At 32.3% G+C, this 26,556-nt stretch overlaps 3 protein-coding genes across 4 annotated transcripts; 2 read left to right on the top strand and 1 right to left on the bottom strand.

The window, feature by feature from the left end:
* The first annotated feature begins 3,232 nt into the window (after nt 1–3,232).
* LOC107865812 lies at nt 3,233–4,022 on the top strand. Its single transcript, XM_016712007.2, has one exon. The coding sequence runs from the start codon at nt 3,290–3,292 to the stop codon at nt 3,836–3,838; it is 549 nt and encodes a 182-aa protein (XP_016567493.2). The 5' UTR covers nt 3,233–3,289; the 3' UTR covers nt 3,839–4,022.
* Nucleotides 4,023–4,152: 130 nt separating this feature from the next.
* Nucleotides 4,153–12,953, bottom strand: LOC107861803 (homeobox-leucine zipper protein ATHB-15). Its single transcript, XM_016707170.2, has 18 exons — nt 11,791–12,953; nt 10,952–11,111; nt 10,754–10,854; nt 10,539–10,629; nt 9,025–9,120; nt 8,837–8,950; nt 8,669–8,752; nt 8,213–8,368; nt 8,054–8,128; nt 7,856–7,962; nt 7,579–7,771; nt 7,198–7,383; nt 6,999–7,073; nt 6,165–6,299; nt 5,730–6,055; nt 5,201–5,309; nt 4,896–5,045; nt 4,153–4,494 (listed from the first exon to the last, which is right to left on the bottom strand). The coding sequence occupies exons 1-18, from the start codon at nt 11,991–11,993 to the stop codon at nt 4,348–4,350; spliced, it is 2,508 nt and encodes an 835-aa protein (XP_016562656.2). The 5' UTR covers nt 11,994–12,953; the 3' UTR covers nt 4,153–4,347.
* Nucleotides 12,954–23,349: 10,396 nt separating this feature from the next.
* Nucleotides 23,350–26,282, top strand: LOC107861804 (protein transport protein SEC13 homolog B). 2 transcript variants are annotated; one of them, XM_047410129.1, is made up of 3 exons: nt 23,361–23,428; nt 24,509–24,762; nt 25,133–26,282. In XM_047410129.1, exon 3 carries the CDS (start codon nt 25,184–25,186, stop codon nt 26,087–26,089), a length of 906 nt encoding a protein of 301 aa, XP_047266085.1. In that variant the 5' UTR covers nt 23,361–23,428; nt 24,509–24,762; nt 25,133–25,183; the 3' UTR covers nt 26,090–26,282. The 2 variants fall into 2 exon arrangements, with proteins under 2 accessions (XP_016562657.1, XP_047266085.1); XM_016707171.2 differs by lacking the exon at nt 24,509–24,762 and having other exon boundaries at nt 23,350–23,428.
* The last annotated feature ends 274 nt before the right edge of the window (nt 26,283–26,556 follow it).

Raw genomic sequence — 26,556 nt, 5'->3', positions numbered from 1 at the left:
AAAAAAAAAAAAAAAAAGACAAAAACAAAAAATAAAAATCTAAAAAAGAAAGTGAGAAAAAGAAAAAAAAAAGAAAGAAAGAGAAATAAAAACTAGAAATAGAAGTGTAAAAGCAAAAGCGAAAAAAAAAAGAGGAAGAAAACAAAAAAAATATGAGAAAGGAAAAAATAAGAAAACTAAAAAAGGAAAAAAAATAGAAGTAGAAGATAGAAAATAAATGGAAAGAAAAAAATGAAAAAGAAAAAGAAATTAAAATGAAAAAATGAAAAAAGTAGTAAGAGAAAAAAAGTTAGAGATATAAGAGAGTGATAATTTTTAGATTTTGAATATCATGAAGATAATAATCTTCATAATTGGGTTTGATTTAAAAAAAAAATCTACTAATTTAAATAAGAGTAATTTATGAAAAAGGAAAAAAATTGAAAGAGAAATCTAAGAGATCTCAAATAATAAAAGATAAAGTGAAAATCAGTTAAAGAAAAGAGAAAGAGAAGTGGTATGAAAAAGGGAACCTTATACATGATAACTTCTCAAAGGTAGTAAGTGGAAGATCACACTTAAAATAATGTTATATTTGTTACACAATGTAATTTCATTAAAGTATTTTTATTTTTCATAATTTAAATTTTAAGTATGCTACTTCAATTTTTTCATCTTTTAAAACATTAACCATACCATGTAATTATTAAATTATTTCCTTTTACCTATAATGTGTAATTTTTCCTTCTTATAGCCTATAGACATTTTAATGGGCCTTTTCATATCACAGGCTCCTATAGACATCTTGATGGGCTTTTTTGAAACAATTCCATATTATGGGCTATACATCTTAATGGGCTTGTTGAAACTTCCTCGTAGCTTTGTTACATTCTTGATGATTAGTAAATTACAAAACTAGCATACTTAAGACCTTAATTACAATAAATAACAACACTTTCTCAAATTACAAGTTTAACTTGCTACTTTCGAAAATTTTGCATGAAAATATGATCCTGTTGGGGCCAGTTTGGGCTGGCCATTGACCTGTCCATTATATTTGTTCAGTCATTTCGACTCACCTAATTCAATTCATCTAAAAGTTAGATTGATATGTTAGCCAAATTGATCTATAAGACATCTTGTCAAAATTTCTTCTTTATAACAAAGATTATTTTTTGGATATGTTACAATAAGTTATGATAAAGAAAATAAAAGAGTTAATACATAAAAATGATTCAAAACGTGATATCAAATTATAACTTTGACCTTAAACTTTAATAGCGCACAAATATGACCTTCAACTATTCAAAACTGCACAAATATAACCTCCAATCTTACGTGGCAAAACGCGTGATCAACACGCAAAACTGCGCGCGTCCAGCTTAAAATCTAAGGGCATAATACATAAATATGTCCTTAAACTTTGACAGTGCACAAATATGACCTTTAAGTATTCAAAACTGCACAAATATGACTTTTAAATGACTCTTCACTATTATTTTTTCATTATTTTTGGCTCAAATATGAAAATGGCATCTAATTTCTTTTGTCATTGCGGAAAAAGAGCAATATTGGAGATTTATTAATTAGGCGGGTCAGCCTCATATGAAAATATCAAGTGGGTATGTATATATTATAAAGCAGAGGACGAATTTAAGTCATATAATATATCTAAATATTATTTATTTAAATATTAAATTAAAGATGAAACTATACTAATAATAAAAAAATTATAATTTTAATAAAACGTTATTAAATTAATGTTATTAAGGATGGTAGAAGTAGTATATTAAATTAACGTTATCAAATTAACGTAATTAAAATGCTATTAAATTAACGTTATTAAATTAACGAGGAGCGGACCTACGTGGTTGCCATGGGATTCACCCGAGCCCCCTCGAAGTTATAATTTGGTGTATTAACTCAAAATAAAACTTCATGGAGTTAGACGATGTGCTATGATCCACAAACTCTCCATTCTTTCATTGCAAGTAATCTTTGGACGAGTTAATGACCATTCATTCATTAATTACTCAACTACCCAACCCTTAATACCCAATTTTAGAATGACTGAAATGGTCAATTAAAGTTTATAATTTTGCTAATTATGTTCGTAATGATGTCATTAACTGATTTACAAAGTCCTTTCATATATAATACTGTTACTTAGACCCTTCAAACGCTATCATCAACAGACAATCATGTTTACATACTCTCTTGTTGCATTCACCTCCACATGAATAGAAGGAAAGCAATGGATCAGTCATAGATATTTCTCAACTTTAACTTGGACATGTAACAGCCAAGAATATCAATTAAATTCAGCCACAACTAAAGACTACCACCATTTGCTTTAACCTAAAAAAAGTAGAGGTAGAGGTTAATTTTAGTTATGATAAGTTATATGTATAACATGATAACTACTGCATGTTTCACGGGAATATTACTGGGATATTGATAGTTCAGTAATATTGCATACGTTTCATTTCCTGTGGAAGGAACAAAACAAGGTTAAAAAAAATAAAAATAGCACTAATTTGTATTGAATGGTCGAAATAGGCAAACTTGTGATCATGTCAACAAAGTTGATCTTCTTTTTCTAGTGGATACTGATAGACTACTTTGCTTTTTAGTTTATACAGTTATGGCAAAACTAAGAATTTAGCTAAGAGTGATCGAAACTTTATTATATGCTTAATTTATACATATAGTATTATTTTTTATATATATAATATACTTTTTTGACGAAAGATGTTTGAGTGACCACCCTTGAAGGTTAAGAGTTAATGTAGCTTCGTCACTGGTTGATTTTTTAGATATTAGGTTTAGTGAAATTAATATATTATGTTCTTTCTAGCGGTCTATCTTATTTTTTAGTTTTGTTTAAGTCTATCGTACGAGCTTCTTCTACCTTTTCACTCCCTTGATAAGTCGAAATTACAATCTTAGAATTGAAGGCGAAGGACGTTTACCATCTGAGCAATTTCTTTTATCGATTTTTTCATATTACTAATTTCACATAATAGGAATTTTCTTTTTAGCAACATAATAGCATTAAAAGAAAAATTATAGAAATTAAAATAAATAGAAAATCTAGCACATTCAAGACAATTCATACAAAGATGGAAATAAAAAGTGACGTGTAATTTCCCATGGTCCACAACTTTTGAACCTTTTCAGCTCCAAACTTGAAGAGAACAAAACAGTAGCCAACAACTATAAATAGCAACCTCTCACTTCATCATTTTACATCAAATCATTTGCATGTCTTATTTTTTTTCATAATATTCCAAAAGTTTTTCTTATCAAAATGGCACCACCTGGAGAGACCGTTGGAAACCTTAACAAACCATCTCCACTCTCCAACGAGAGTCTAAAAAGGACAATGTCCGAAATCTCGTACGAGTGGATGAACGATGATGACACGATTATCGATGCAAACATACCTCCAATATCCGAAGTAGAAAGCGCGAAATGCGAGTGTTGTGGCATGAGCGATGAGTACACCCCTGAATACGTCGATCAAGTTCGAAAAAAGTACTCAGGTAAGTGGATATGTGGGCTTTGTGGTGATGCAGTAAAAGAAGAAGCCCAAAAGAATGGAGGCAAAAATGAAGAAGCATTAGCTACTCATATGAGTGCTTGTAACAAGTTTAACAATTTTGGTAGGGCTTATCCAGTTCTTTCACAAGCTGAAGCCATGAGAAAAATGTTGAAGAAAAATACAGGAGGAATTATGAGGGCAAAATCTATTAGTCCAAAGGACAGAATTATGCCAAAGAAGGGTGGAATTGCAAGAACAAATAGTTGTATTCCTGCCATTACTAAAGATATGAATGACCTTCATATAGCAACCTGATCGATACGCTTCCTTGAGTTGTACCTTCTGCAATAACGTATGCACTATCCTAAACTTTGGTGTAAATCCTTTTACCTTGTGAGGATATTTAGTATTTACTATTTTTAGGTTTAGGTTTGTCTAAGTTTTAAAAGTCGTGTTTGCGGTTCATGTCAGTATATCAAATATATGTTAACCTTGCCTTTCAAATTTGCTGTTAATACGTATATATATACATGAATAATATGGCATATAACCGCGTGAACTCAGTATATAATTTAGCAAGCACATAGAAAAGTAGTTATAATTCAGCAAGCAAATAGAAACGTATCGCATAGAGATGTAAGATAATTTATAGAAGCATAAGCTTTCAAAGGACATAGCACAAAGTTTTGCTGAGTAGCTTAAGTCTTGATAATAATTAAGCTTCAACAAGCACAACTAGTTCAAGATGGTTCTAAGAAAGGATATTTAAGGGTTCATAGGTTTGGTTTGCTGATCCCTTTAAGACAGATCTAAACAAAAGTAACTTAAACAAATGACCAGTTGACAAACATGAAACAGATACAATGAGCAGTATCTTCTTCGTTCATAACTTTCCAAGCCACAGCTCTCTCATAAGAAATAGGCCTGCTCATGCTTGACAAGCAAATTCCACCTTGTAGACATGCAAAACCCTGTCAAAAATTTAAGCCAATACAGCAATTAGGAACTGCAGCGGTCATGATAAAATGGAATACAAATCAGTACAGAAGATTCTGGTATGTGCGGGATCAGGGAGAGTCGAAGAACATTGGTCATTTGTAGTTGTGTTTTGCATTTATGCATGATGATGTTTCTGCATTTTGAACCAGCGAATTCCTCGTCAAAACAAAGCAACACCTACCATGGCACTGAGGCTCCTTTCACTAATCGATTTACTAGGGTAACTAAGCATATTTTATCTAGTTAGTGTTTGCGGACCTTTCAAGAATTGATTTTATTTCAATGGCTAGCTGATCAGTTTGCCACGGTTCAAATTAGCTCACCGTCATCAAATCTCTATATTAAATTTATTCCACATAAAAGGAGTACCAACCTGTTGCATTATCTGTGGAAACTCAGTGCAGAGGTTCTTCTTTCCATGATCATCAAATATTTTCTCCAACGTAATATCTTGAAGCGCAACCAAGGTTGTTTCAAGCATGTCAAGACCAGCCTGATTTGCAAATGTGAAAACTGGCAAAGCCTGCATAAATATTGAACTCAAAAGTTTATGGACTTGAAGGACTAATTGGTGCGGTACTCGCAACCAAAAAACAGTGGTCAAATCCTAAATTGACGAATGTTTAACTTTTCAAGGTATGAGAAAGGGCAGCATCAAAAGAGGATTTGGGAACAAACCTTAGCAGAACAGCAGATAATAGCATCTGAGTGATGCCATAAGCCTTTGAGGATTGATTCACTTCCTTGATCAGTATTTGCTTTCAGAAGCTCCACGCCCAAAAAGCACCTTAAGAGGGAAGGAAAAATGTCCACAACGGAGACTCGTGTTAAACTCAGAATTTAATTACACAAATAAACATCCGTCGATCTTCCTCATACTTAAGTCCCGTTGAAGAACTGCTTACGAATCTAGTTGAACTATTGCTAATTCAGAAACCACAGAAATAACCCAAGCTAAAGAAAAAGAGGGTGAACCATTTCTGGTACAGAGGAAGGTTGAGTATTTCTTTTAACGTGACCAAGAAAAATACATCACATTGAGTGATGAAACCAGAAAATCTAACCTTTGTACATTTAAACCAACTAATGCTTCCACAACACCATGTACATCATTTAGAGTTTGGTAGAGGAGAAGAACAACAGCCGACGGCATGAAAATCAGTACATGTGTTAGACACACATGCAAGTATATAACACAGTCACAAACCTGTAACTTTGGCAGATCCAGCGAGCTAATGTATGTGCTTCAGGAGTCCCCAATGGTGAACGAAGACCTCCATGAGAACCCAAGTGAGAGGGCGAAAGTGCTAAGGCAACTCTCTGAACAGATGAAATAACGCTTCGGACATACTGTCGAGCCATTGAAGCAACACTCTCTTGCATGTGGCTTTCAAAAGCAAATTGAAAAGCAATTGTCATGACAGATCTAGATGTACCACCAACAGTGTGTAGGTCATTGGCCACTTTGTTTTCCACTGGACCAGTTTCGAGGGCAGAAGTAAGATCAAGGGTGCGATTTGGACTGGACGCTTCCTGTACCAAGTTGCATATTAGCAAAACACATCGAGGATAACAAAGTAACAAACGCCAAAAACAAATACCTAAAAGAATAAGCACTAAAGGTTGGAATACAAATGCTAACCTTTCCAGATTCAAGAGAAATGATGCGAAACCCAGACGGAAGCAATGGTGCGTCATCAGCAAACGAGGCATCGATAGGAGCAAATACGAGTTCGGCGCAGGTTCCAACAGCATTTTCATCCATTCCACTACATAGCTGTCAATAACCATACAAAGTTTCTATTACCACAAGTACCAGAGACACAGAAATAAGCAACAAAAGCAGAAAATTGCAGCTTGCACAAGAACACCAAAGTCTGACAGGAAACAAAATCCACAGTACCTCATTCCTGACTCTCCTACTTTGGCACTAAGGGAAAATGGGCGCGGAGGGGGGGGGTCAAAAGAGGAGTGGCTTCAAACTATGTTAAGAGTCAAAAAGATTCTCACACACTCAGCTTCTGCTTAAGGTATTGACCAATATATGAATCCAAAGCGACTTCTGTGTTTGGCAGAGATAGGGAATTACTATCAAGACAAATTAATCAAGGTTTTAGAACTTCTCCAGCCTGAGAAATTAACTATAAGTCCCTGAAACAAAAATGCTAAGCACACATATAGAATAAAATTCCGCCTTTTCATACAACACAATATACATGAATCCTGTGTTTTCCATACAGAAAATTATATATTTTTATTTTGCTTGTTGATTTTCTAGATATCCTGATATTAGATATTCTTTCAAGTCATAGAAAGATATTCTCCTAATCCACAACTTACGTAAATGCAAGATATAGATATAAATTCAACAAATAATATATGGTTTTAATAAAAGTAAGTCTCATTTATAATGAACCAACGTGGCAAAATGGACAGCAAAAAGCACTCAATTTACACGTGCAGAAATACAACTTACTTGCAACAGAAACATATCTCTTGGCATTATAGCATCCTCAGGAGAATGGCCTTCCAACTTGATGACCTCCAGCAACTATAAGCAAAAAAGGAGCACGTTATCAGTAACTAGGATGAGAAACCACAAAAATCTCCAAACAAGACCAACTGGAACAGTTCCGGATTGCCAACAATGCAGATTAAATAAATACTAAGCTTGCCTCTTCATGCTCAACAGTGTGTGCAAGTGGAAGTATCACTTGACCCCCGAAGTTACCAACTCGAGCCCCAGGTAGGCTGCAGGGACCAACTTTAATGGCTGCAGCAGCATAAGCATCTATATTGTTGTCTGCCCATTCAGATCGATGTTCCCTCAGGAACCTCAGAAGTATAGCAGGAGGCACATTCTATACAATAAAAACAAGACGACAGTGTGAAAAAGAAAAAAAGAAAAGTCAACATGGTCATCAGCCAATCCTCCTCATCTCCAAACATGTCTATCCACGTACACAAACAGGAAACCATTAATTATCCACTTAAACAAGTATGAAATCACCAATTCAATTTTATAGTTTCAGCAACAACATATTGAATAAGCAGACCTGTAGAAGCATTGATGCTTTTGCGCACATAACCGCATTGCTCATAGATGAAAATCCATTTGCAAAAGAAAGGTTTAAGCCCATCAATTTATCGGGAGAAGAGTTCACAAGGATGGCGACATCATCCATTCCATCACTATCGAGCATTGACCAGCCCTCATCAGCTAAACCATTAAGAGCCTCATTGAAGCCTCTGCCAAAATAATTCATAGGTTTGAATGGCAGAAAAATTAGAGAACACAACAAGGGAAAACATCAAAAGGTAGGTCATTCAAACCTGCTCAGCCTCTGGCCTAATGCACGTAGAGCTGCTGGTCGTCTTCCCCAGTTAGTGACATTAGTCTGAGAAACCTCCTGTGCAATCTGCCTGAGGTAGCGTAGTGCCTGCAAGGAGAATGCTATTCAGTCCCCAGATTGCAATTATTATTCACTAATCTTGAGGTGGTATTAAACCAATTTGAACAGAAGTTCTTACAGCCACTGTCGTCTTCTGAGCTAGCACTGCTGATGACTCATAAAGTGGGCGCAACACTTCTGGCACACACCATGCCTAAAGATATTTATATTGTCAGGCATATAACACTACAAAGTAGGCAGGGGGAACGTGAAAAGGACATACGGACGACAACTTCACCTCTAAATTCATATGATCAACAATGTGGATAATTGAACCACCCCCTTCACAAGGTCTAATCAGGTATCCACTAGGTAGTATTTCTGCTCTCACAAAATTCGGAACTGGTGGCATACTCGGACCATTTTGAGTATTTCCAAGAGACCTTTCACACACCTGGGTGATTTGTTACATGAAACATGTTAGTTCACGAAGCATGAGAATACACAAACCGAAAATATGTGAAGTTGCAATTGGAGAAGATACACCACTTGGCTTATAGAGAAGACAGAAGACATTCTCAAGAACCCTGTTACATACAAAAGCCACTAATTTATACCAGCATGCAGTGCTATTTCTGCTGGGGAACTCAAGTGACACTTGACCAACATCAGAAAACGAAATTTACATATTGCCTGGGACTTAGCAGAGTAGAAATTATATATTAGAAGAACACAAGAAATAATGAAACCATACCACGAGACTGCCATCATCCATCACAGTTGTATACCGTAAGAGCCAGAAGTCACGGGCGGGTGCCAACGTTGTTGGTGCATAAAGCTAAAAGCAAAAACTTTTAAGTACAGCAAGAAGGATATAGGGACTGAATGCACAAGCACGAGAAGTAACAGTTCAGTAACGTACCTGCATGTAAAGGAGTTCAATGGTTCCACCATTGGCAGTAGGCAGCACATTGATAACATCGACGGTCCGGCAATCACGAAACCACGAAGGTCGATCCTTAAGGATTTCGGAGACCTGGAGGGATCTCAGAAATTAAATTCATATGTTTCATAGTACCAGAAACATAAATTTCAAACAGATGTACTTACCCTCGTTGGCTCTAGACCAACCAGACCACATGCTCTTGCTGCCACACCAGTGCAACCATGAGAAATAGCAATGATTCCAATGGAATCCGGACCAGGCTATTCATTTCAAGAGAGATGATTAGGAGGAATTAAAGCAATACTGAGAATTTGTAACAAAAATAACATGGCTACAAAAAATGAGACTGGAAAATGTGGAGTGATGTATTAATGTCCTCATGGTAAGTGGGGTATTGTACCACCAATTTGCCATCACAACTCAAAAATAGAAGCCCGAAGGATGACAACTATAATCATAAATATGAGCCTGAGGAAGGACACTGATGCACTAAAAGTATAGTAGTGGTACAGAAATACCAGAACCGCTATAATGCAATTTTGCAATAATTTATGCGTTAATGATAACTGATGACTTCAAAAGAGGGCAGCGGCCCGAACTCTCTCTTCCGTGGCTATAAGATAAGATACAGTTTTTATACAAATTGATTGACTGGCAAGAAGAGCTTCCGTGGAAAATAAAAAATTATTGAATTTATATCCTTGATTGATATAGCTGGCCAAAGGAATTCGCTACATATAACAGACATGAGTAAATTTGCTAGTGCAACTCTTTAATTACACATGAGTTTATCAGATTAGTATTTTAAGTAATAGAAGGATTATAAGACATATTTTAATGATGAGCATTTGTCATCGCATGTGTCTGATTACTTGTGCTAAAAGCTAAATCAATCAATCGACAAACTATGCTTAAATCTAAAGGAATGGCTGTCAACCATAAGAATCTCCTATACGCATTCCACATATCTGGCCTCATATTGATCAAATACAAAATAAAATTGTTTTTTCGTAGAAATCTGGTAATCTCATCTCTAACATTAGAGGTTCTTTACAAGCATAATCTAAAATGTATGTTTGGTTTTAAATTGCATAAAGATTTGTTGTAATAATACCCTTGGCTTATTTACAATACTTTCTCCAATTTCACATCTAGTTTATTACTAACATCCTATAAATAAAACATATGAACTTGTCATCATCTAAACCTGTCTAATAAAATACAATTGTAACACGAAATTCAAAATGATTGAACACTAAAAAATATTTGATAAATGTTGTGTTTCTCTCTAAAGGACGTTTTTCTATGAAAGGCTATTATGCTGGTATAATATGTACTTGGACTGCTATTCAGTTCCACACTGAAATCTGATCAAACAATATATGAGTTAGCCATTTTAATGTGAATACTAAAAGTATATTAATAAGAAAATCGAATATTAGTAACTAGAATTGTTCCAAATCCAACAGTTCAGGTAACCAAATCCAAAATGTTATGGTACGTGTAAAGATAACAAATTTCGAAAGTCTCCCATTTTTACTTAACATCAGATAAATGAAAACAACAACAACAACATACCTAGTGTATTCCCCCGAGTGGGAGTCAAGATGAATTAAAATGGATGGGTTAATTAATTTATTAGTAAAAAAAAAACGCATTATTTTAATTAAAAAAATACCTTCATTCCAGGCATTTGGACCCACTCAACAGCAGTTCCAGTAGCCTTTGAAAGAAACTCTGTTAAAGTTTCTTCTGCAGTGGACAAAAGTCTGGAAAAAAATCACAAATATACATTGCAATAAGCCCCAAACACAAAAAACAAGGCTAGTGGTCACAAAGCACTATGTTTACATACAAAGATGAAAAGGACCCAACAACTGTAATCCCACTCACCCTGCAGGACTAGCATCCCTTGGAGGATGCTGAGATGTCAAGTGGTGCTGACCACTCGTCACCACTGATTCACAACTGGTATCTTTTGTAGCAAGCGGTGTCTGCATTTTCACACGAATATTTAGATCTTTTTTCATGGAAATTAGTCAATTACACTTCAATTTAAGGGGAATAAAAAAGGGCTTTTGAATCTCTTACACTGTGAGTTTGCCTGCGAAAGTAGCCATTTTCATACACCAATTGAGAAACTTGTTTCTGTAATCTATCATTTTCTTCCATTAATAGCTTGTTCATTGCCGTCAGCTTCCTATTCACTGTCTGAAGCCTTGAGGCCTCTTTTCTCTGTTTCTCCCTGCATCTATACTTATCCAAAAATTGAAAGAAAAAAAAAATCAAGAATTAGTTATTCACACATAATTAGTAGGAACAGAAAAAAGAGACAGACGATTAGATTAAAAAAAATGAAAAAGGAACTGCAGATTGTTGAACAGAGAATATAATAAGAGAAAAAGGGAACCCCAAGATTGAACTTTTCTTTTTTAATGCAGCTGAATTCAAATGCAAGTTTTAAAAGTACAAGGGTAAGATTTAACAAGAAAGATTGAACAGGGAGAAACAAGGGAACCCAAGATTGGATTTTTTCTTTTTTTAACAAAGATAGCTTCCAAGTACAAAGAATGGATACATTAGCAAGAACAATGTTTAAACATGGTGAAACAAGGGAACACAAGATTGGGTTTTTTTCAACAAAGCTAAGCTTCAAAGTGCAAAGAAAGGATATTTAGCAAGAAAAGAAAATGGGAACCCCAAGAATGGATTTTTTTTAAGCAATAAAATACATAAACATGGGTAGAAATGGGCACCCAAGAATGTATTTTTTGTTCTTTAGGTAGGATTTAAAAGAGGGGATGCAACACAAAGGGAATAAAGAATGTATTTTTTGTGGGAAAAAAAAAAGGAGGAGAAGAAGAAGCTAGCTTTAAAGTGGAATTTAGCATAGTAGTAAGATTTAACAAGAGAACAGACATTATAAATACCTTCGATTCTGAAACCAAACTTTGATTTGCTTAGGTTCGATGTTAGAAAGAATAGGACATTCTCGAATAAGCTGCTGACGGCGCATGGAACTTGGTTTAGGACAATCATGGTAAAGCCTCTCAAGTGCTTCAACCTGCTCAGGTGTATACCGGACATACTTTCCATTATCCATCACTGACTTACCATCCTTGCAGGAAGCCATTTCCTTTTCAAATCTTAAGAAAACTCAAAACCCCTCGTGAAAAACACAGTAAAAGCTTCTTTCCCCACTCTCTGTCTTCACAACAATTCAAGCTTCTTTAAGCATTATATTATTCTTTTCTTCTTTTTGAGCAAAATAAGAATGTCTTGTGTAGGTGTAAGGAGTTGGAAGTGACCTTTTCTTGGTAATACTAAAAGAGATAAGCCAATTACCAAACTGAAACGGCAGCGTCAAGCACTAGACAAACTTGTTTCTCTTTCGATTTCTGAGCTTCCCAATAAACTAAAAATATTCTCCCTTGCTCTACTTATCTTTCACCATTACCAAAAAAAGAAAAAAAAACAGAATAACATAACATACATTTACTCTCCTTCCTACCACCTCAGCTCAAAAATTTTCAACCAAAAGTGGATCTTGAAACAAAGACAACAAGTGAAAAAAATCACTAAAAGATCCAAACTTTAAACCTCGTGAGCCAAAACAAAGAAACCCCAGAACCAAATCTTCATGGTCAATGAATTAGTTCAACTTTTAGTACCCAAATATAGCAGCAGCATCTTCAAGAATTCACCTAGCAGACACCTATGAAATTTTCAAAGACTGCAGAGGAAGATCTTATAGGCATGATGAGATCTTGGACTGGTTAACAATGAATCAAAACTGAGTTAAAAGGGGTGTTAAATGCAAGAGAAAAAAAAATACAGTAATAAACTCCGGATTTGAGAGCGACTTAGAGAGAGAAAAGTGTATTTATTTTGGATTTGGGAAAGTTGGTATCTTCACTAGTGAATAGCCAATGTATATCAATGGTCTGTCTGTCAACTTCTTTCGGCTTTAGGACAGTAGGGGTGGGTGTTTGAGGGGATGGGTTGCGTGGGGGTAGGGGGTGGGGGTGGGGGGTAGGGAGGATATTCTCACTTCTTTTTACTACTCCTTTTCAGGCCACTCACCCTATACTATACTGTACTGCTAGTACCAATACTACTCTGCTGACCTCTGTTCCTTGCACCAGATTCGGAATACTTCTGATTAAGACCTTTTTATGACCATTATGCCCTTATATTTTTTAAAAATATACTATTATATATTTTGCTTATATTTTTTAAAATTTTAAGTTATTTTAGGCTGTTGAGATTTTTATGCCCTGAGTGCCAATTAAATAGTCACACTCTCCATTTTCATTTCAATTTCAGTATTCATAGTAAGTTTTGAGATCATGTGATTTTAAAAACTATAAATATTTTAAATTAAAGATCATTAAATTTATAAGTCTGTTTCGGCAAGCTAAGAGCCTTGAATTAGGACAGAAAAGATATTTATTTATTTACATATGCAAATTGGTATAATGAATCGGTGGTTCAAACTATCAGAAACAACCTCTCTAACTTTCAAGATAGGACATGTGCGTACACACTATTTTCAGGCTCCACTTGTGAGATATTATTGTTGTAGATTAGTGGTTCTTATGTTTATGGTAAGTAATTATTACTGATGTCAGTAAATGTGAAGTTTTTTCTTTGTTTGATATATTTCGCTTTGGAATCAGTTGATGATACCAGTGTCAGGACAGCTCATGTTTAGTATAATGAGTTCGTGGTTCAACCTATAAGAAATAGTCTCTCTAACTTTCAACGTAGGATAATATTTGCATACACACTACATTCTGACCTCACTCGTGAGATTGCGTGTATTATCATTGTAGATCGCTGATTCATGTGTTTATGATAAGTAATTATTATCAATGTCAATAAGCGTGAAGTTTTTTCTCTGTATGATATGCTTCGCTTTGGGGTCATTTAATGATACCTGTGTCATGACAGCTCATGTCCCTCGATATGCATTTTTCAACTGATCAGATTCAATTAATATAATGAGTCAGTGATTCAAACTATCAGAAACACTCTCTCTAACTTTCAAGATAGGATAATATATGTACACACTACTTTCTGACTCTACTTGTGAGATTGCGTATATTATTGTTGTAGATCAATGTCATGCGTTTATGGTAAGTAATTATTACTGATGTCAATAACCTCTCTAACCTTCAAGATAAGATAATAACTGCGTACACACTGCTTTCTGATCCCACTCGTGAGATTGTGTGTATTATTGTTGTAGATCGATGATTCATGCGTTTATGGTAAGTAATTATTATCGATGTCAATAAACGTGAAGTTTTATCTTTGTGTGATATGTTTCATTTTGAACTCATTTAGTGATACCTGTGTCAGGACAGGTCACGTTCCTTGACATGCGTTTTTCACTTGATCAGAAACAAATTAGTATAACGAATCGATAGTTCAAGCTATCAGAAATAATCTCTCTAACTTTCAAGATAGGATAATATATGTACACACTACTTTTTGACTCCACTTGTGAGATTGCATATATTATTATTGTAGATCAGTGGCTCATGCGTTTATGGTAAGTAATTATTACCGATGTCAATAAACGTGAAGTTTTATTCTTTGTATGATATATTTCGTTTTGGAACCAGCTAATGATACCTGTGTTAGGACAACACACGTCCTTTAACATGCGTTTTTCACTTGATCTTGCATGAACGTACATGTTTCGTGTGTCAAATCTCCCTTTATCAGACTTTTGTTGTTGAGTCTTTTATCAATGTTATCACCAAAAAATTACATGTTTGAGATTATTTTGAAATGATATAATTGAAACAGTCTCAACATTCCATATTTAAAAATCTACACTTACATATTAATATTTTTCAAAAATTATCATACTCAATTTTACAAAAAATAAATAAAGAAATTAATAATGTGATAAAATCACATCCAACCTACCATTTATCTCCATTTGAGCTAGGTAGTGACCTTTCCCTCTTAATCAGAAGTATCGAGTTTGAATTTTGAAGAAAAAAAATCATAATGAACCTTACGTTAGTTACATTTAAATTAATCGAAACTGAAAGCAGATTAAGAAGCGGGAAAAGAAAAGTGAAAATGTAATTTCGAATACAATAATAGAAGGGGCAAAAGAGTAAAATACGTAAGGGAGAGAAAAGTAGAGGCATGGGAAGTATTGCGTGGGTCAGAGAGGACAACATGATGAAAAATATTGCATGCGTCTCGATTTTCTCTGATCCTCTTTATTTTTTTCTCTTTGTTTCTACGCCCAACCACTACTTTACGGATAACCCCCTTTAATTTTTTCCTAAATTATTATACACTTCTACCTAGTATTTCTACAAAATCAACTTTTCTACTCATTATTATTAAATATTACATAAATGACAGAGTGATTATAAATAAAATAATTTCAAATTTAATAAGATAATACTTATGAAGTTTGAGATTATATTTATATTGTAGTATTATTTTTTAACTGGTTATTTCTATTCTCGATTAAAAGTTTTTGATATTTATAAATTGAAGATCTTCTCCCACCAATTACATCACATAATAACTTTTATATTTTAGTCATTAAATAATTTTATTTGTGGGAGATTATTCTCTCAATTAACTTTTATGCTTTTGATTTAGTTTGTGAATTTGTTTGTAAGCAAATCAAATGACATCAAATATAATGTTTTGTTTAACATACTTCCTCCGTCGTATTTTATCCGTCCCAAATTAAAATGACACAGCTATTAAGAAAATAATGATTGATAATAGAACTTATTCATTTTGTCCCTCTTAATTGTGTCTTGTTGTTAGTTCTAATATTGATGGATGAATAACACCAAAGCACCATTTATATTTTTAATGATACTCCTCTTTGCAGTATTTTTCAAGAATGCTAATAACAAGGAGTAATCAATTACACTAAGGGTATAATGGGAAGAAAAAATTATCTTATCCTGATAAGTAAAATGGGATATTAAATTAGAAAATTTGAGACGGATAAAACAGAACGGAGGAAGTAATTTTTTACTGTTGTCTAATTAATCACCGCTATAATTTATGATTAGTTTCGATTTAACACATTGGACATATATAATAAAGTAGAGTAAATTAATTATTAATTTTCATATAAAATGCATATCTCTTTATAAAATATAATTTTTAAATAAAAAATATTCGACCGATCACCTTTCGATTTATATAGGGTGAAAATGATTTTCACCCCAACTTTGATTAAAAAATCAAATCCCTCCTCAATGTTGAACAATAATCATATTCCCCCTTTATCCCATGTAATGTCTATTTTATCCTTGAAATTTTAATTTTATATTTATGTAATATATTTTTATATTATATGTAATGAATATTTTTTTAACATGGATATTTGTAGCATTTTATTTAAGTTTATTAACTTTAAACGTAAATTAATACTTTTTATAAATTTATCACAAAAATTAATGTTATTTTTTAAGATCGTTATTTTAGTATTATATGTATTAAAGAGTCGTTTGATGTGAGGTATAATTATAATAATTCAAAGATAAAATTCATGACTATTTATCCTGCGTTTAATTAAATGTATTAGGTAGTCTCAAAATTATTTGTCGCACTATTTATACCACAGTGTTGAGATAAGTTATCACACATACATGTTAATACAACTTATTTTGTAATAATTCATCTCGCAATAACTTGCTTCCAAACAACCCACCCTTAAGTGTGTATATACATATGTATGTACATGCATGTGCGTATATTTTTGTGTTTTATCACTCTCTTACTAAATTCGTTTCGTATTACTTAACTTTTTGTTGATATAATACAATCCTTAAGAAAAATTTACTTAGAGGTATATTTTGCTAAATTAACCTTATTAACGATAATTTAAAACTTTAAATTTATCTATACTATTATTTTATATAGTTATTAGCACTAAGGGGTAGAAAAAAAACATAATACAATTCTCTTGATTTCACAAATTGAACAGATAAATTAAAATATTTATTTTTAATATGAGGATCAAGTGATAAGAAACGATATTAGCTATTGTCTATACCAGTAAATAATCTGTTATTGTCATTAATAGAGTATTACATATTTTATAATTTATATAAATAAATATAATCTTTAAAATTTGACCTTATTTTTATTCGAGAAAAACTTCTAGTATCTCCGAACTATGATCAAATTTGTTACGACACACGTCAACTTCACGGGGCCCTATTACCCATTACACTAAATTTTAGCGTATTTTTGTCAATCTTTTTAGCTAGCGTGATACCTTTTGTCAATCATTTTAGACGACGTGACACATTTGATGTGGGCTCCATTTTATGTAATAAAGGTGTCACATTAGCACAAAAAATGATAAAAATACGTTAAATTTGAGTTCAAAGGATAATAGAACCCCTATGAAGTTGGAGTGTGTCGTAACAACTTTGACCATAGTTCGGGGTGGTACTAGAGGCTTATCTCTTTCATTTATTGTTTGTATTTTCTGCATTGAAATATGTTTATAAAATTAGCATTACTTATTATGTTCACTTGTAAATTAAATATTATAGTTTTGATTATTATTAATAAAACTAATTTTTTTACTATGTTAATTTACTTCATAAAGATCATCATTAGTTTATAGATTTCTTGCTTTTTTTTCCTAGAGGATAATGTTTACATTTTTATGAAAAATTTGTTATATAAATAATGTTTATGTTTTTATAAAAAAATTATTATATGATTTTTTCTTTTAAAATGGAAATATGATGATTTTAAAGAAATTAAAAAAAGAATAAAAAAATGGTTGATAAAGAAAAAAATAGAAATTTTAAAATTTAATTAAGATAAAAAAAAAAGTATAGTTATTATTCAAAATTAAGAAGAGAATTTAATTTTTAAGATAAAATTGGGTGGGAAAAATGATTTTGATCCATTTATATATCTCTGCCATGCCTCCAAGTCACTATCTGAGAGGACATAAGAGGTGAGAGGAGTTAGATGATAAGACAAGAATCATGTCATTCACTACAAAACACATACGTATGACAATTACAACAAATATTAGATGGAGACGAATTGGTGGATCCGAGTCGTACGTGTTCCTGAGCTGATATTTGATTACCATAATTTTATGATTTTTATATCATACTTATCTTGACTAATCCTACCTTATATTTAAATTATAAATATAATAATTTCAAGGGACATCTGATTTATATAACCATATAAGATTATAAAGCGAGGGTATTATATTAGAAGAATTAACTAAAATCATGTAATCAATATAATTGAACATTGAGAATGATTTATTTTAATGGTGAATGTGATTAATTATTTTAAATTAAAATTGTTATTAAGATTGAATGCTCAGTTAATATATTCATGTGAATTAATATTTTTTTTAATGCTTGATATAAAATTATTCTTCAATCAAACATCTCAATTCTTAATAATATATTCCAGTTAGATATTATCAGTTCAAATTGTGATCATAGATAATTATGACGAAGTGATTCCATTTATATTCTGTGTTTTGGAGCTCTTGGATTAATTGAATTTTAAATTTCCTTTTTTCTTTTACCAAAACAATATTTACAAAGTCAAGTTACTAAAAGAGATTGGTTGACAGAGTATATTAGTCAAGTATATGATGTATGATTATAAGAAGAAAAAAAAGTAAAATTGCAAGATACAAAATAAATGTAATAACATCTTTTTTTCTTTTTTTTTTTGGATAATCATCTAAATAACAGTGTTAAAATATAGAAGACCAAACGAAGGAGGCTACCCTAACATTCCCCTCTAAGTGCGACAATACTCTGATACCTGTTAGCATTTTATTTTAATCTTTGACCTTCATATTTTCATATCTAAGAAAATATTTTAGCCAATTGAAATTGTACCGTATCTTGTATAAACACATTTTTCTAGTTGTGTTTTTTGGCCTACCTTTATATCTTGAAACACTTTCACATTTCTTACCTACAGCATCCTTGCACCTCCCCTTTACATGCTTGAACTATCTCAATCTTATTTTTCTCATCTTGTTCTTTATAGAGATCGTCCACCCCTAATAATATATCTCCAAGTATACCTATACATCCATTTGAGCTTCTTCGGCTTTGCTATCTTCTTTTTTGGACGCTGATATTCTAGACAAGTCAACACTTTTCTCCATACAAGCATGCTGTCTTAACCACTCTTATGTAGAACTTACCTTTAAACTTATATTCCTATCACAAAGTGCTTTGGAGGCAAGCCTCCGAATGAAATAATTAATAATTTAAAAGATTGTTTTACGAAATTAAAATAAGTCACGTAATTGTAATAGCATAAATCACAAGAATTGCTAGTGTTATAAAGTCAAACCTAAACAAGGTCTTTGAAATTATCCTTATTCATAAAGATCGTGACTCCTTTTATTTTATTTTGAGAAAATGGTCTATTGCCCTACAATCTTTAGTCGAAATCTAAACTACACACTCAACCTTTAAAAGTGACCTATTAACCCCCTAAACTTATTTTTACTGAATTTATTACCCTTCAGTTGCTGACCTGTCACTGGACGTGACTACACTCGCCCATGCGAGCGTCAATTGACCCCATTTTACTTTAAATTCTTTATTTTCTGATTGCCACATCATTATTTTTAATAATATAATAAATATTTTAATTATTATTTTTTTTAATGAATTTTAATTGTCACGTCCTGTCTTCTTCTTCTCTTTTTCAAAACAAAAATTCAATAACTCATTAATGGAGTTCCTCGTCTTCCTCATTAATGGATTTCTTCGAAACCAAGAAATTCTTTTTGCTCCGAAACCGAAACCAAGAAACACTTGAAGTGAGGAAACAATAAGATTTCTATGATTAATGAGTTCTTGAATGAAGAAGTTGGGGGACTCCGATTCAAGAAATTTGAAAAAATTCAGCAACTTCGATTTTCTCTCTTTTTGCTCAAGATCATTATTAATGGCGAGTTCAAAGTTTCGAATTTTCACAATGCCATATATAATTTTCAATATAACCCACATATAATTTTCAACCCATTTTTTCGATCTTCTCTATTTTTGCTCAAGATCAGCCATTAATGGCGAGTTCAAAACTTTGAATTTTCATAATGGGAAAAAATTCACCATTAATGGCGATCTTGAGCAAAAAGAGATGAAATTAGGTTCAAGAACTTCATTAAAACGCCATTCAAGAACTTCATTAAACCGCCATTCAAGAACTTCATTAATCCGTCATTTTTTTTTCCCAAGAATTATATATTTTGACCCAAGAAGATGAAATTGGTTGAAGAAGAAAATGGAGCAAAATGAAAAATGAGGAAGAAAAAAGAAAATAATAAAGTTAAATAATTATTTTTTTTAGAGTAAAAAAAAAATGACATGGCAATGACGTGGCAGCGCGTGCATCACACCTCATTTCAAATGACTGGTTGTCAATTTTTAGGGGGAAAGGGTAATAATTCTACTACTTAAAATAGTTCAGGGGATAATAATATGTTTTAAAATAGTTCAGGGTGTAATAAGTCACTTTTAAAGATTGAGTGTGTAATTGGAATTTGGATAAATCTGTCATCGTTTAAGATTTGCAATATTAACTTTCGCATGATATTATTGATCCACAAAAACTTAAACATTTCAGGCGACAAAAATCATTTAAACCAACAGAAATATTCTTCCACTGCTCTTAACTTCTACCGCTGTTATTTCAATTAGATATGAGTTGTAGTGAGATGATTGAAATTTCTTCACCTTTAATTAAAAGTCTCACATTCGAGGTACTATAAACACAAAAAATCTTATTGAAAGTGTGTCATCCAAAATAGATCCTACAACGTACAATTTTAAATTTAATCGAATCTCACTATAAAAATCAAATAACGAGTGGAAAATAGAAAAAGATGCCGTTTATCATGCCCATTATGACTAATAACTTTCACATGTTCTTTCTCAAAAATTCTTTTTGTATCAATGTGGAAATATCAACAATAATACTATTCCTCATCATTTACCTGATCTCAATTTAGAAGTATGTTTGAGTGGAGCTGATCATGTTTGTTGGTCCATTTGGATGATCCATAAAAAAACTTAGGTCAAACACATCGATAGACACTCAAACTTTTTACGAAAATTTACTCAGATCCATAAACTAAAGGTTGTTCTGATCAGATCCTTAAATCCTCAGATTTTATTTCAATTGGATATTTTTGTCTAAAGGGCACTGCGCGTGCAGTGCCATCGTGGGAGGCGCGTGAGAAGCATTTTTTTAAAATAATTTACGAATAAAAAGTTGTCAAGTGGCATTGATTGTCCCAAAATTTTTTTAATAACAAATTTTCTTTTTTTCAAACACTAAAGGCCCCCAAAAGCATTAGAGCACCCCAATTTTTTTTTTATTTTTTTTAATAAAACTGAATTTAAAAAAAAACTATTTTTATTTTCATCTTTTAAATAAAAATATAATTTCTCTTTAATAATTAGTTTTTTTTAAAAATAATTTTATAATTATTTTTTCATAGTTTCGATCCTCAATGCCATTCATTTTTAAAAGTTTTATAATTTTTTATAATAATTAATTTTTTAAATAATTATTTAATAATTTATTTCATTTTTTTAAAAAATTTATAATTTTTTTTAAATAGTCAGTTTTTATTTTTATTTTTTAAATAATTTAATAATTACTTTTTCCTAATTTATATCCTCAATGCCATTTTTTATTTTCATTTTTAAAATAATATTATATTTTTTATAATAATTATTTTTTAAAAAATAATTTTTTAATAATTTATTTCATTTTTTGAAGAATTTTATAATTTTTTTAAAATAATCAGTTTTTTTATTTTTATTTTTCAAATAATTTTATAATTATTTTTTCATAATTTGGATCCTCGATGCCATTTTTTATTTTCATTTTTAAAAGTTTTATAATTTTTTTCATAATTAATTTTTTATTTTTTAAATAATTTTTTCAAAATTTATTTCATTTTTAAAATTTTTTTATAATTTTTTTTAAATAATCAGTTTTTTATTTTTATTTTTCAAATAATTTATAATGATTTTTTCATAATTTGGATCCTCAATGCCATTTTCTATTTTCATTTTAAAAAGATTTATATTTTTTAAGAATTAATTTTTACTTTTAGATAATATTTTAATAATTTATTTCATTTTTATAAAAAATTTATAATTTTTTTTAAATAATCAATTTTATATTTTTATTTTTTAAATAATTTTATAATTTTTTTTTCATAATTTATATCCTCAATGCCATTTTTTATTTTCATTTTTTTAAAAAATTTATATTTTTTTTAAAAAATATTTTTTTAATAATTTATTTCATTTTTAATTTTTTTTTATAATTTTTTAAAAATAATCAATTTTTGATTTTTAGTTTTAAAATAACTTTAGAATTATTTTTTAATAATTTCCTCAATGCCATTTTTATATACTTTTTTTAAAAAGTTATAATTAATTTTTATTAATTATTGGACCCACAATGCCACGTGTCAGCTTTCAATTAGCTCGTTTTGCCCTGTCATCGCGTGTGTGCAACATACACTTTGACCTTTTTGCTGATAGGGAAAAAAATTCCCAATTAAACCAAATTTGGGGGTTTTAGGGGTTTAATAGGTACAAGGCTTAGTTTAGGAGGCTAAGTAAATTTTAGGAATAAATTTGAGGGACTATCGATGGATTTGGCCAAAAACTTAACTGTGCTAATAAACGCTAACTACAACATCACTTGTAAACTCTCTTAAACGAAAAATTGCAAAGTCCGATCTACTTGGTGCCCATTTGGTCATGGACAATTATTACTTCCACCATTCCGTTTTATTTATCGTCTTTTGATTGGACACAAAATTTAAAACACGAGTGATGACTTTGTAATGTTTACAAAATTGTTCTATTTAAAATTTATTTTTTAGTTGTCTTTTCTTATTAATTGGGATCCGCTAAGGATAAAATGGGAGAGCTGCCATTAAATAGCTATTAAATAAGGAAAGATACAATCTTTTCGAGACGGAGTAAAAAGAAAATGGCGAAAACATAAAATGAGACGGGGAGTTTTTTTTTTTTTTTTTTGAAATATTGTTTGTACATAGAATTATTCTAATTCATGAAATTTGGAAAATTCGAAGATTATTTCTATAATTTCACTCCAATTTACTCGCTAAAATTTTAAAATCACTCGAATTAATATTCATTTCTGAAAGCAACTCTAATTTTAAAAAAATCATTTTTAATTTAAAAAAATAGTATGACCTTTTCCCCTAAAAATTTCACAATTTATTTTTAAATTATGTGCCAAAAAGAATTCAAGGGAGGTCAAAGGCGAGAGCTGGTGCCGTTTCGCCACGTTTGACACATTGGACAATTTTTTAGTGGGCCATGTGATTACGCGTCATCATATCATTGGTCAACATTACATCACCAGTAGGCCCCAGATAATAAAATTATTTTTTAAAGACCCAAAATCTAGGATTTTGGACCCACTCCCAAAATTACAGCAGGGTACAAAGTTGACTTTGATTTTGTTCTTCTCTTTTTCCGGCGAAATCACAACGTAAGTCATCGTCTCTAAATTGATTTACAGTGTTTTTTTTTTTTTTTCAATCGACGTTAAAGTATAAGTATTGAAGTCTGATTAATTTAAATTAGTGCAGTATAGGGCTTATTTGGGGAAACGCTCCCTTAATAATTTTCATAATTGACTTGAACTCAAGACCTTTTGTTAGCCGCATCAACTTCACGACATACTTTATTAGTGGTTCAATTCCTGAATTCCAATGCTGGTTCCATATTATTTCCTCAGAGTCAAACAGAAAAAGTATTCGAGTAAATTTTTTTATTTTTTTAAGTTATCAAATGCCTATTTTTTCCAAAACAGACGTAATTTGTAAACGACAAAGAAGAAAATTATGTCAAATTGACCTTAAAAAATTAGAAGTATGGAGATTATAATGATTGCATTACTCAAGTTTATAGTTCAGTTTAAGTTGTTTGACATGTAACCAGGCGGTTAGGGTTTAGGTCGTGGAAATAGCCTTTGGCAAAATATGAAGGTTGAGGCTGTGTATGATAGAACCTTGTGGTCGCCCTTTTCTGACCGTGTTACTGCACGGACTGCCTTTTTTTTAAAAAAAAAAAAAAGTGAGCTACGTATGTTAAATGTCTAAATATGAACATATGAGAATTAGTTTTACTTATGAATGTTTCTCGAAATGTAAGGTAACTTTGGTAATGTTAATGATTTTTTTGTTCATGTTACTAGTTTCATAAATCATATATATATATATATATATATGAAATAGCAATGAGTCGAGGGTCCATTGGAAACAGACTCTCTACCCTCACAAGGTATAGGGGTTAAGTTGCGAACTCACCACCCTTCCCAAACCCCACTTGTGGGATTACACTATGTATGTCGTTGCTGACTTAGCAATGAGGTTTTTGTATGATTAGGTCTTATTTTTCCATGTCTAACAAAGTTATAAAAAGCAGTTGCCTGATTTTGGAACACAACTCTTGTAATCTTTACTGGAGTGAGATGAGATTGACGCTTCAGTTTCTTATTTCCTTTGAATGATACATTGCACATTTGTGACATCCATCCTGTTACTTAATGTTCTCTTTCCGTACTCAGATAGCATAGAGAAAAAGTTCGAACAAGCGATGTTGTTCTTTTGGAATACTTAAGAAATCTGAACTGTGCAAGATTATTGTTTGTTGACTTGTCTATTATAAGAAGCTGCAAATATGACTCTGCATCATAAATGAGATCAAAAGAGCTGTAAGCAATCTAAAAGGGTAGCAACGAGAATGAGAAGCTATTGGAGCAAAAGTTTCTTCTCTGATTCTTCGGTATTGGTTAGCCAATTCTAACTTTAGCAGAAATAGGTGAATATATCCATTGCATTTAACTCAATCACCAAGTTTTGAGAGTTCATCTAGGCTTATCCTGCCTATTTCGTCTCTCGCCTTTTGATTGACACAGTCAGATGTCCATTTGCAGCAGGTCTTCTAAAATGTGCTTGCTTTGATGGATGTCACTGATAGATCAATTTGGATGCCACTTGTGTGATTTTCTATTCTATGCTATTTGTCCTTCTTTCTTTTTTCTATGCCTTCATTTAGTTCATAAGAAGGTTGTCATCTTGTGGTGCAGCTTGTTTTGCATGATGAAATCGAACATGCCTAGTTCTCAGAATATCTTACTTTTATCTTCTTCTGAATTCGTTATCAACCAGCATATTTGGATATTGTTCAGGATTTTTGCCAACTAGCAGAGAAAATAAGAAGCATCTGAAGGTACCAAGAAATGCCTTCACAGAAGATTGAAAGTGGGCATACTGACACGGTGCATGATGTGGCTATGGATTACTATGGTAAGCGTCTGGCAACAGCGTCTTCAGACTGCACCATTAAGATAACAGGGGTCAACAGTTCGTCCTCGCAGCAGCTGGCTACTTTGAGTGGCCACCAAGGACCAGTGTGGCAAGTATCTTGGGCTCACCCTAAGTTTGGTTCCCTCCTTGCTTCTTGTTCCTCTGATGGAAAGGTAATTATCTGGAAGGAAGGTGCTCAAAATGAGTGGATCTTAGCGCGTGTTTTTGATGATCATAAAGCTTCAGTCAATGCAATAGCCTGGGCTCCTCACGAATTGGGCCTCTGTTTGGCTTGTGGATCTTCTGATGGGAACATTTCCCTTTTCACTGCAAGATCAGAAGATGTTTGGGAGACATCACGGATCGATCAGGCTCATCCAGTAGGTGTTACATCTGTTTCATGGGCACCATCGACAGCTCCTGGCTCTCTTGTAGCCTCTGATCTGCTTAATCCTATTCCGAAGCTTGCATCTGGTGGCTGTGACAGTACGGTTAAAGTGTGGAAGCTGTTTGATGGGACTTGGAGGTTGGATTGCTTCCCAGCTCTTCAAATGCACACTGATTGGGTCAGGGATGTTGCTTGGGCCCCTAACTTGGGGCTACCAAAGTCAACTATTGCTAGTGCTTCTGAAGATGGAAGAGTGATCATATGGACTGTTGGTAAGGAAGGAGATCAATGGCAGGGTAAAGTGCTGAAGGATTTTGGTGCCCCCGTTTGGAGAGTTTCGTGGTCACTGACTGGAAACATACTGGCTGTAGCTGATGGGAACAATAATGTGACATTGTGGAATGAAGCAGTAGATGGCCAATGGCAACAAGTGACGACAGTAGGTACTTAAAACACATTTTTCACCCTGGATATTCATTTGCATATAAGGGGATTACATCATATCAACAAAACTCTAGCTATTTTTCAATGCATGAAAGGATTAAGAAAACTTGGAAGTTGTTGTTCATGAACTGTCCGATTTTGCTTCATCATATCAATGTGTTATATATAACACCACGATCGATGTGGTGCTTTACATCTAAGAACAGATACGTTTGAGCAACCGTTTCGTCAGCTAGATTCACATTTCTATGCTGTCGAAGCATCTTTTAATATACAATATAATTCACTTGCTTTCAAAAAATTGATGATGTAGTTTAATAGAAACAGGGTAGCATAGTATTAGGCTATTAGCAGTTCTAATTGTAATATGTGACTTTGAGGCATCAAAACGTGTAAGATCAACTTTTAACACGTAATTTAAGCACATCTTACTTTAGTAAGAAATTGTTCGGTTTTTGATCATACGAGATCCTT

This window comes from Capsicum annuum, chromosome 3, assembly GCF_002878395.1.
Source record: "Capsicum annuum cultivar UCD-10X-F1 chromosome 3, UCD10Xv1.1, whole genome shotgun sequence".
NCBI lineage: Eukaryota > Viridiplantae > Streptophyta > Magnoliopsida > Solanales > Solanaceae > Capsicum > Capsicum annuum.
The sequence above is the reverse complement of the archived record's forward strand: the minus strand, read 5'-3'. Positions and strand labels throughout refer to the sequence as shown.